The 12,102-nt window shown below is 35.6% G+C and overlaps 2 protein-coding genes across 2 annotated transcripts in view; both read left to right on the top strand.

The window, feature by feature from the left end:
* LOC107685741 (leiomodin-1-like) overlaps positions 1-846 on the top strand; it is a 4,382-nt gene extending 3,536 nt beyond the window's left edge. The window contains exon 3 of the mRNA XM_016482441.1: positions 106-846. Within this exon, the coding sequence (XP_016337927.1) occupies positions 106-132 (27 nt within the window). The 3' untranslated portion in view covers positions 133-846. The remainder of the gene's footprint in view (positions 1-105) is intronic.
* A 3,025-nt stretch (positions 847-3,871) lies between these two features.
* On the top strand, positions 3,872-8,560 carry timm17a (translocase of inner mitochondrial membrane 17 homolog A (yeast)). Its single transcript, XM_016482382.1, has 6 exons — positions 3,872-3,970; positions 4,796-4,895; positions 5,015-5,078; positions 7,163-7,291; positions 7,451-7,561; positions 7,673-8,560. Exons 1-6 carry the CDS (start codon positions 3,945-3,947, stop codon positions 7,741-7,743), a joined length of 501 nt encoding a protein of 166 aa, XP_016337868.1. The 5' UTR covers positions 3,872-3,944; the 3' UTR covers positions 7,744-8,560.
* The last annotated feature ends 3,542 nt before the right edge of the window (positions 8,561-12,102 follow it).

Genomic DNA, 12,102 nt, shown 5'->3' with positions numbered 1-12,102 from the left:
GGATGGATGGATGGATAGATGGATAGATAGATAGATAGATAGATAGATAGATAGATAGATAGATGTTGAACATTTGAACTCACCATGAATCATATTTTTTCATAGGTTGCATTACCAGAGCTCTTGCAATAAGCCGGCAATGCAGAGAGATAATTATGGGTGAAGAAAACGACAGGAATGAAAGGACAGACATCTCACAGACCTTGAGAAGATCATTACTCAGAATCTTCCATAAAAAGTCTTACAGCTGCCCTATAGTATGGAAAACATGCAAGGACTCGTATATATGGTGATATTCAACTGCTTCTACCCAGGAGTCTTTGTACAAAATACACTGGACGATAGAAAGAAATGGAAGTGTGGTGCAGTCATGGGTGCTCAGAGGCTTCAGTGGCCTATGGAACTGCAGAGTTGATGCCTTGCTTGTCATTTGCACTAAATTAATAATTTCATATGATAGATTTACTAATGTGTGTTGATACAGTATGTGTGGATGTTGAAAAGATGTTTGTTTCTGCAGTCAAATTGGATCTTCTTATAGCTGACTGAATTGAACTATGTAAGAACAAATAATTGTCTGGATTTTATCCTAGTTATTTTGGGTTTGGGAATCTCTATTGTAAAAGCTCTTGCTGATCAGGGAATAAAGGTGGGATTCTAATCAAAAATTACAAATAATATATAGTTTCCATGGTACTGCGGAATTTTTAATACCTTGTTTTGAATGATTGGGTGTGAAAGAGAACAGGATTTCAGCTTTCAAGAGAAAGCAATGGATAATCAGATCTGTGAATATGACTGTGTAAACATACAATATTTATTTTGATTTATTTTGAGTTTTCCTTTAAAATTACATGTAATCCATTGAGTTGATAAATGTTAATCACTGTAAAGTGTTTTTTTTTTTTTTTACCATCCATTTGTAATTTATCAAAAAACATAAAAAATGTAGTGAGTTTTTACTTTGGGAATGGAAGCAATCTCTGCACATAATAAAGGTTCATGTACCTCACGTGCTTTGAAGACAATATATTTTCATGCTTGTATGACCTCAGTCTCTTCAAGAGCACATCTAGTAAAAGCTACAATTGAATGTTATGATAATTCAATTTGTGCTAGAAAATAAAATTAGTTTTGGATGAATATGCCAGATAAAGATATGATTGGTCCATTGGATTTTACTTTATTAATTTCAGGTCATTGTGAAAAAAATATCAGAATCATGTTTGTTTTATCAGTGTGTCATCTATTTATTTTTTTTATTGGATTTCATCTTGAAACTAGTTTTAGTTGTAGTTATCACTGGTCTGTTAACATCAAAACAAACTCCTTCAAGGGGTACTCCACCCAAACATGAAAATTCTGTCATCATATTATCTTCTTTTAAGCTTCATATAACCTTATGCAATACTGACCTTGTTAATCTTTTTCGTTTCCTCCAATCTAACTGAATCATTGTATGAGGACATAAAAATGTACTAAAAGTTTTAGAGTCTAGTTCAGAACCATAGATAGAATGAATGATTCTAGTATTAGTGAATACTAGCTCTTTACATGATCACACAGATCCTAATAAAGGGCTGTAACACGCTTCCAGAGGTACAATGAGCTCCTTGGGCATGGAAAAGTCAGTGATCTAATGCATTGTTGCAAATGCCACATAATCCTGCTTAGCTCATTTGGTCAATAGAATAAAGAACTATACATGAAGGCTATGTAGGACGGTCAAAGAAAAAGAACAACACAAGAACACACTTTTTATCTTTAAAGCCACTTGTGAGGTAACACTGAAAATTACATCCAACTTGGTCACAGGTTACACATTTAAAATCTTTTCTTGTAGATTTATAGTCTTCAAATAAATGGCAGATGCTTATTGCAGTACATAGATTATTGCTTTTAAAGTAAAGCGTAGATTACTTTGTAATTGCTGGATTGCAAAGGTCTGTTGTTCATCATTTTCAGAGCCCTTCAGAAGTGGACTTCTCCTTCAGAGTTTGAAAGTTGATTGGAATCGAAGCAAGCTAGTTTATATTTTGATTGCTCCTGACTAACCCTCAGCACTGCTGAAATGTCTATATTTGGTCATTTCTCAATACAGGCTCAGTCTGCATCTCATTCCTTTCCCTTTCCTAATAATGGAAACATAGCCAACAGCCCGTAGGACTGCAATGACTTAAAGGCGACATGAGGGAGAGAGAGAGATTCTTGAGTTCTTGTTTTAATGCAGAGCCATCTACTAATTTATAGAGTTGCTCCATCTCCTCTGGGCCCAAAGAAGAATCTCTAAAGGACAAGCTCAGTTTTATTAGTCACTTGACAACTTTCATTACATATTGCGAGATACTAGAAGTTGAAGTTTTTCAGGCATAATTGTGATATATAATCTCAATTCCAAGTCAAAATGAGCAATAGCCTAATTTAAAAGCACAATTAGGCCTACAGCTTCTTATATCTTATTTAGTTTAATCCCAGGTGAAAACAATGAGTGGAGGCCATCATAGCCTCTGGACGAGGTGGAGCTCAAATGAAAAAATACTATAGTAATTTATAGTAAATACTATAGTGTTTTTGAACCATACTATAGTAAAGTGTATTATACTGTATATATTAAAGTATGTATAACACGTTGTTAATGAATGCTACAGCATACTGTAGTATTAACCATAGTGAACTGATAAACTGTAATAAATAGGCTACTGTAGTATACTTTAGTTTTTACTACAGTAAACTGTAGTGTATTGTAGTATAATATACCCTATAGTTGTATTATATAAAACTTAGTACAGTATTGGGTAAAGTAATTTGTTTATATTACTATAGTTGTTATATTACCACAACAACGATAGAATTACCACAACAAATTAATTCAAGTACTTTACTATAGTATGGTTCAAAAACACTATAGTATTTACTATAAATTACTATAGTATTTTTTCATGTGGGTTCACACATTTTGGGGACCTCTGCTTATTATCTCACTGTCAACGTGTTGCAGTTGGTAGAAATACTGCCACTAGAGGGTCCTCTACAACGATCAAAGAAAGAGACCGCAAAAGAACCAAAAGGGTCTGGCTGCAGCTTGGCGCTTGCACTCTCAGACGTGCATTCTCAGGCTTGCAGTCTCAGACACTTGCACTTCCGCTAGCGACGTCACTTGCAGTCTTTATTATTTTTTATTTTGTTCTATTTATTGATTACTTTTTGTTTGAATCTCTCAACATTTTACAACAGTATAGCCAGGTGGTGAAGACAAGACAAAAGAAACTAAATTACGAAGTCACTTGCAATCGCCACTTGCACTCTCTGATACCTGCGACGTCACTTGCAATCGACACAAATCGTGCGTGTTGCCACTGGAGACAAGACGCTGTGGTGGTGATTTAATGATTAAAACTAATTTAGTACCATAACCTACAGGGTCCTGCAAGAAAAAGACAAGACCCGCAAATCCGTGGCCACAGAACAGCAGAATATGAACGCATGTGCAAAGTCTCTTGTTAAGCGTTTTGCAAGTGGCGATTGCAAGTGACATTGTAATTTAGTTTCTTTTTTCTTGTCTTCACCACCTGGCTATTGTTGTAAAACGTTGAGCGATTCAAACAAAAAGTAATCAATAAATAGAACAAAATAAAAACAAATAAAAGACTGCAAGTGACGTAGCTAGCGGAAGCGCAAGTGTCTGAGAGTGCAAGCCTGAGAATGCACGTCTGAGAGTGCAAGCGCCAAGCTGCAGCCAGACCCTTTTTTTTTATTTTTTTATTTTTTTTTTATTATTTAATAGAAGAACAGCAAATACAATTACAAAGACAATTAAGAACAAAAGACAATAAGGGTTACAAACAGCAGCCAGACCCTTCTCAAAAGAACACGCGAACAGCCTGACGTAACCCGCAGCAACAGCACGTGTCTGAATACGTCAGTGCGAACAGGAAAAGAACAAAATGGAGGAGTACGCGAGGGAGCCATGGTGAGCCGACAGCCCCAAACTACTTATTGTTTTATACATTTTAAACAGTTATATATCTGTTAAATAGTCTGGTTAGTTGTCAGGCTGTTTGATGCTCGAATTATCGTGATATGGTCGGTTTGATGGACGCTACTCAACGCGATGTCCTTCAGTGAAGGCTTCATGCTGTCACTAAAGCACATGACCTTGTTCTGCCGGTGTTCTACCTCCTATTAAAACAGATGGTAGCATCATTCAATAGCGAAAAGTGCTACCTATCAGATTTGGCTTCCAGCATGATATTAATAAGGTGTGAGGCTTTATTAACATGTACACCTACCCTAACCCTAAACCTACTCTTACAGTAGGATAAATACAGTGTTGGTAGCATAATCTGATAGGTAGCATTATTTGTCAGAACACCGGCATCCGTGGTCAGTTGATTTTGTTTTTATATTATGTTGACTAATAATATCTATTATTTAAATGTTTGAGCTATTAAAAAACAGAATATATATCATTTATTTTAACATATGGGCAGCGGGATCTGTAGATCAACCGGCTAGCAATAAGACGTGAAAGCACAAGCACTAAAGAAAGGCCTTTATATTTTATAAGACTTGCTTTTTGTCTCGTTTATTGGGACACATTATGAATACTTGTTCGAGTAGGATTTTCATGAACAAAAATTAAGTCATTTTAGAGGTGTTCCATGGTAATACCATATTGTTATTGTTTTTAAACCGTGTTTACCAGAGTACTTTTTTTGCATGGGTGGTTAGTAGGAGAGGTGTGCTTTATTTACTGTTATCGTTCTCATCATCATGACCTCTCCTTGTTTCTCAGCCCCTGGAGGATAGTGGACGACTGTGGGGGCGCCTTCACCATGGGGGCCATTGGTGGAGGGATCTTTCAGGCCGTCAAAGGCTTTAGAAACTCTCCTTCTGTGAGTGATTCTCCATGCTGATGATACAGTGATGCTGTATTATTTTAGTTTAACTGCATGAAGTTCTTCTTGGGTCCAATATTAAGATGACATTGTTTTTTTGTTTTTCATCTGTTTAGGGAATGAATCACAGAATGAGGGGTAGCTTGACAGCCATAAGGACCAGAGCTCCACAACTAGGAGGTAATGTAAAATTCAAAGGTTATCTATCACACGATTGCCACATGTATGCAGAGTGATACACTCTGAAAAACTAAAAAGTTTGGGGTCAGTAAGATTTTTTGTTATTTTTATGTTTTTTAAAGTAAAACCAAAGTGGCATTCATTTGTACAAAAAAACCCCCCTAATACTGTGAAATATAATTAAAATTTTAAAATAATGTTTTATTTGGAACTTTTCAGCAGCCATTACTCTAGTCTTTTAGTGTCACATGATCCTTCAGAAATCATTCTGATATGCTGATTTGGTGCTCAAAAATTTCTTATTATAATCAATGTTGAAAACGGTTGTTCTGCTTCATATTTTTGTAGAAACTTACATTTTGTTTCAGGATTGTTTGATAATTGGAAATGCATTTATTTATTTGAAACTTTTATTTAAAATTTTTGTAACACAGGGCTCCAGACTGTGCCTAAAACTGTCGCATTTGCAACCAACAATATGAATTTGCAAGTGATATTTTTGCTGAGATTGCCACTGACGACTATATAAATTTACATGTGATGACTTAAAAATGTGCATGTAATGCCTTTTTTCCTGGTTGTTTTGCGATCACATTTGAAACTTTTATTTAAAATTTTTGTAACACAGGGCTCCAGACTGTGCCTAAAACTGTCGCATTTGCAACCAACAATATGAATTTGCAAGTGATATTTTTGCTGAGATTGCCACTGACGACTATATAAATTTACATGTGATGACTTAAAAATGTGCATGTAATGCCTTTTTTCCTGCTTGTTTTGCGATCACATCTTTTGTTATGTTGACGTAATAAACTGAGATGATGCACTTCAAAGTTTTAGTGGAAAAAAGACTTTCAAACAGTCCTCATCTCTGCCGAACAGCAGCACTGATGGCACTCTTGCTGAAAGCAGCTCCAGTTGTGGCAGCAGGAGAGAGATCGAAAATTATGGAGACGTGCGAATTAAAAGTGCAGAAAAGCAGTGTCTATTTTGTGCACAACTTGAACAAACTACAACAGCTGTGTGGACATTAACAGTATCGTTAACAATTCTCATTTAGAATCGATACTAATATGGTTTTGTCTTATCAAGATCTTTGGTCTACATGCTGTGTTCTGTTGCGTGAACTTCATATTATTTGTAGCACATCTGCCGTCCAGTAATCACAACAAGCTTTGTGCTCTGTTACCATTTAATAAACAAAGTATCAGCTTTACAATTCTGCCAAATTCATAATGAAATTCAAACAATAAATACCCTTTTGGCGCTCTTTAATGGCATGAGCAATCGCCTTAGCACCTCAGGTCAAGCGGCACGTGAACCCATCATATCTTTCTCTTTACTACTATAGTACGAAATAATCATGAATGGACACCAAAGGGTATATTATAGATACAGTACAACTTACTGAAATGTCTCATGTAATCACTCATTCAGTGTTTCAAACTGTGGAAGACGTGTTAAGCTTGTAAATAACGCCACGTAACAATATTTACCTCAGAATAACCATTCGGCATGCATATGCTCATCAGTCAGCTAGAAAAAATAACTATAAAGAGGAGCATTTTGCTAAATATATGCACTATATTGCATATTCATTACTTAACCTGTTGTCTACATGATAAGAAAGAATGCAAGGAGCTAAAGACAAAATTCAACACCACCTATATAATTGCATGTTACTAATGAAGAAAAACAGACTGGACAAGACATATGACAACATTTATAAGATTTGAGGAGGAGCCCAAACTACACTCAATGGCTAAGTGATGCTGACATAGTTATGGTCCATGATATTGGCACAGATTCTGTGTAATAAAAAAAATAAACAATTATTTGTGACTGAGTGATATTCAGGATTAATATATTTAAAAAAATTATTAATGTATAATCTGGATTAATTGTCCACTATTTGGCCATTTTGAGGTTGTCAAGATTAGCAGATAACTGAATCTTAATAGCTCATTTTTATTTATTTATATATTTGTTCGTTTAAATTAACCAATTTGTATTGTAATTCTGCATCACACATCTTGGGTTTACTTTAAAATATATTACACAATACAAATGCTTGTCATCATTAGGAAGCTTTGCTGTGTGGGGTGGCCTCTTCTCCATGATTGATTGTGGACTGGTGAAGGTGAGGGGCAAAGAAGACCCCTGGAACTCAATCACAAGTGGAGCCATGACAGGAGCCATTTTAGCAGCAAGAAGTAAGTCCAAACCCAAAGAAATGTGGATAATGATGTGGTCATGTAAGTGAGTTAATAAATATTAAGTGCATTCTTCTTCTTTTTTTTTTTTTTTTTATTCTTTTAAAAAAGAATAACATATGTTTATGTGTGTGGTATTAATCTTTTGTCTCATCACAGATGGACCAGTGGCCATGGTTGGCTCTGCTGCAATGGGAGGTATACTGCTTGCATTAATAGAGGGTGCAGGAATTCTGATTACAAGGTTTGCCTCAGCACAATTCCCAACTGGTAAGTGTGCAGAGTCATCCTTTGAAACTGAGTAAAACTTTTTAAAATGTGAATATTCAAAAGTAATAATTAAATCAAAACAGAGAAGCCAACATCTTCTTTTCTCTACAGGCCCACAGTTTGCAGAAGAACCTGCTCCCATGCCTGCTTCATCATTTGGAGACTATAGACAGTACCAATGAGAAGCCTTTTAAAACTCAAGGCCTTTTCTTATTCCATGAACTCATCTGAGACACTGAGGTTACAGTGTGGACCTCATTCATCAACGGAGCATGCCACCAACCACGAATGACTGTGACAAAGGGAATATGAAGGGCAAACACTATTGTTCCTGTCATTGCGTTTGTTTTCAGTATGCCATTTGCTATTCTCAGCTTTATCATTGGCCTGTGGGTCGCCCTCTATTTAAGTCAAAACTCAGTTCTGTGTTTTCATCCACATGTTCTGTGTTTTTGTTTTCTGTTTTCTCATTTTGTCGCTAACACAGCTGGAAAAGTTTGCTGAAGCAATAGGTATACTGTTTACGTCATGCTAGGTTGTTGAAGTTGAGCTCCAATCAATTGGCTGTATAAAGTGTGTGTGTGTGTGATTGTTAATACTAGTGTGTGTGTGTGTGCATAAGAGTTTAATACATGCCTGTGCACTGATCGTTTGCCTTAATGTAAACTTTCTCATGGCCCTCAACAAGATCGTATATACATATTGGAGATTTTTATTGGCTGTTCCATGCCAAACCTTCTCTTGCAGAATATATTCCTTCACGTTTTACTTTTTGAAGTAGCTATTTATTTTCTTGAAGTAAAACTTTGTCGTTTCAAGATGTTATGCTGTATTGTGTAATTATATAATTTCTCTACAGTGAATGTTTAGGAGTTTTGATCACAAAGGATGCATCAGAAAAAAAAGGTTTATGAATGGAGAGGATTATTAGTCTCTTCTGGTGGATATATGAGCCAAATTAGGCTTAGAAACAAAGTAAATAAACTAGTTACTACTGTGGTGGTTTTTGTGTGAAAATGTTATTTGCCACTGAATATGGTAATTGCTTGTCTGAAGTAGTTTTACAGACAAGATTAGCAGAATCTCCATTTCAAGGTTTATCTACCAAGTAAAACAAAATGAAAAAGGTAGTAATATTGTCCACTAGAGGGAGATACAGACTTAAAATCAAGCACAGAAATTGTCAAGTTGAAATGTAGATTTAACTAATATCAAAGGGGAGGGGGGATGAAAAACACCGCCCAAAAAAGGCAATCAGTTGAAGTCAAACTGCTACCTACATTTCTTCAACGTCCTGACGTCAGAAAAACATTTACACGTCAAGGACAGCTTTTAGATTTTCTTTTTAAATATATTTAAAATTTGGATTTAGCTAACTGTAAATTGCTCGATTGTATGTTTCTAGAGAACATTTGATAGCAGTTAAGGAAGAGTCAGTATTTTGGGAGATTTTTAAACGTCTGCAGAGAATTACTTTTGTCAATGTTTACAAGTACATACAATGCACGGCTCGCCGTTGATTATCCCTTACTTAATACACATGAATCTGTGCCTATGATTCATTGAACTCACTGCTTCATTGGAGTCTATGGCGGACATCCACTGATATTAAATGAGCAAAGGGCCATGCTCATCGTCATCGGGCAAGACTCTACAGTAAACAATCCTTTTTGTCCCGCCTAGAGGCCCCCCATTTCTTATGCGATGATTAGTCATGAGTCTACAACAACAGGCCAATAATTAAAACGGTGACATTCGTCTTGTAATTCAGCACTTGTAATTTTATAAACACCATTCCACACGGCATACATGGGAACGGACACACATTTAAGTGAATGGCTGTTCTGGCTTGTAAAAGGCTTTTAATTTGATTAGTTGACTTGTTTGTAGGGAAAAGTATTTTCGAGTTTTGGAATAACCAAAATTTTTGTTGGTCACCAATGCTAATGCCTGACGTTACTTTTACAATGTGCAAACTATTGATTACTTCTATAAATCAGAATACTTATTCACATGAGGAAATTGTGTTGTTAAATGAAGAAATTCACAAATGTGTTGAGTTCAGTGTGTTTAATCCTTTTCGTTCTCTTTGCATGTTGCTGCACAAAATAAGGCATTCTATCAGACAAATGTTTTCCTTTGAAAACTGGACATACAACCTGCTATTTTCATTGGTTTGTTTTGTTTCACGTCATTCAGTATTTTGCTTTGGTGATTTTCAGCCTTGCCGGTTGACGTCCCTTTATGGGAAAGTAATTTTCTCTGACCTTTTGCCTCAACAGTCACAGGTCCAAGTAGTTTGGCTTGACTTCTGCAATTCCATTTTATTTTCGCTCCAATCCTTCTCATTCAGTAAAAGCATGTCTCCTATAAAAAGCCCTGGCACTTTACCTCACACTGCTTCATCCTGCTTGTATGCAAGTTTGTTTGGAGACAGCAGCATCAGGAGGAAGGTCAAGTTGAGGTGCAAACAACTCATTAATAATTTAAGGCAGCAAACATGACTGGTAGCTAATCTACATAGCTCCTAAAAAGTGCTACGATTATTAATTCAGGGCTTTTGAAGGCACTGTGGGAGCGTAGCATTCTTGATTGTATACAAGAGCACTGAACAAGCTCTGGCCAGGCACTCAAGATGTTTGGTGAAAGACTCCAAAAACTTTGTGTTGCTGGAGATGTGGTTTGGTTTGTGGTCTGAATGAGGAAGAGAGCGTGCATGTGGCATTTTAAGTTATAGGTGAATACTTCGAGATTGACGTGCTATTGCAACAATCTCAGACCTATGTCCATGTATGAGCACTGCAAAGTAACAAGCTATCAAAGAGACTTTTAATTAGATGTTTTTCTCACTTGAGGCCCTATGCTTTACCACCAGATACACACTAACTAGCTGCTGTTATTTCCTGATCTGCATGGTATCAATGTTTGAAACAGACTGAAGCTGATATTTAAGCAATTTATAAAGTAGGAGACATTTTCTTGTCTCTTAAATGATTTAAAATGATGTATAGATAATTTAGATAAATTTATAGAAAATAAATTCAAGTGTTATTTTTTATTTATTTATTATTTCAATTGAAGTGACAGGGCAACATATCAGCTGGGTGACAGTTTGATGATAAGAAATGTAAAGAATGAATATCTTTATTATTTATTGTTACTAAAGCAGTGTGTATTTGATATTTTGTATATTGAGAATATTAGTATTTTAATTAAAAAACATAACTATTTCTTCTATAAATTCAAAGTTAATTGTTTGTTAACAAAATTTGAAGAAGTTTAATTTTGTCAGTTTTGCCCTGAAGAATCAGCCATATATTTCTTGTGAAATATTGGTGCTTAATAATGATCTTAAAACGTCATAGGTGTGTCTAATTGTTCTTCAGTGGATACAGTCAAGCCTTTTATTTTCAGAAAGACTCTTTACAGTGAAACATTGACATCTCTGAATGACTCAGTGATGCATTTGTGTCCAGTTTTAACCAATGAATGCCATAAATCTGCCCTTTTAAATTTTCTCCTTGTTTTCATCACTCTTCTGCTCTGTTCCTTCACTTCTTCTTCCTGGGAGAATTACAGATCATTTTTACAGATGTGAGGCTTGCAGGCAATTGCATGGAATAAACGGCAGTTCATAAACGTCATATTAACTATTAATGTGAATAATCAGAGTCTGCCTTTTGAACAGTGGCAAGCGGAAAAAATAAATAAGACGGAATACATTAGACATGACAGCATGATGTACAATAGACATTATCACTGTTGGTGATAATGACCCTCAGATGTTTGGTGGAATGCTGTGCATTTAATGAGGTCTTGGTATGCAGAGCACTACACTAGGCTTCTGTAACAACTTTTGAAAGTGACTGCATTCACTTCTGTGTCATGCTGACATGTAAGAGTTTTTTAATGAAAGAAATATTTCAGTTTAAAAACAAGTTAAGCTCAACCGACAACTTTTGTGGCATAATGTTGATTACCAGAAGTCATTTTGGCATGTTCCTTATTTATTAAAAAGTAAACATCAAGGTTACAGTGAGGCACTTAAAATGGAAGTGAATGAGGCCAATTTTTAGAGGCTTTAAAAGCAAAAATTATTATTATTTATTTTATAACAGCACTTACATTCTTTTTTTCTGTATTATTTGAGCTGTTGAACTGTTTTTTTTTTTTTTTAAATCAAATTTGATTTAAAGTTTATGCTGCTCTGCTGTTGTCATACATGGCAACAAAGTTGTAAAAACGTAACTGACCATGCATCCTCTTTTCCCAGACATGTCCTGCCCATGATTTCTAAATTGCCTAAAATGTCCTGGTTTTGGCTTTTTTTTCCTATTGTTTTCATACTTGCTGAAGGTAATGACTGAAAAATAGTTTGACAAATAGTGTGCCGGCATTGTACATTATTGACCAATCGTTGCGTGCGAGAAGGTGGGATCTGAGAACGATCAAAGCAATGCAAATACACTTAATGTATGAGGACTGTAGAGCACGTCAATAGGAAAACCAAGCCAAAATTGACATTTAAGGCAGTTTAGAAA

Source organism: Sinocyclocheilus anshuiensis, unplaced genomic scaffold (genome assembly GCF_001515605.1).
Source record: "Sinocyclocheilus anshuiensis isolate Anshui unplaced genomic scaffold, SAMN03320099.WGS_v1.1 scaffold257, whole genome shotgun sequence".
NCBI classification, from domain to species: domain Eukaryota; kingdom Metazoa; phylum Chordata; class Actinopteri; order Cypriniformes; family Cyprinidae; genus Sinocyclocheilus; species Sinocyclocheilus anshuiensis.
The sequence above is the reverse complement of the archived record's forward strand: the minus strand, read 5'-3'. Positions and strand labels throughout refer to the sequence as shown.

What these genes read in the sequence shown, in the direction of transcription:
- timm17a (XM_016482382.1), top strand. Translation starts at nt 3,945, where the DNA reads ATGGAGGAGTACGCGAGGGAGCCATG. An exon ending in GCTTTAGAAACTCTCCTTCT is followed by an intron (nt 4,896 to 5,014) that starts GTGAGTGATTCT and finishes TCATCTGTTTAG; the next exon opens with GGAATGAATCACAGAATGAG. An exon ending in AGCCATTTTAGCAGCAAGAA is followed by an intron (nt 7,292 to 7,450) that starts GTAAGTCCAAAC and finishes GTCTCATCACAG; the next exon opens with ATGGACCAGTGGCCATGGTT.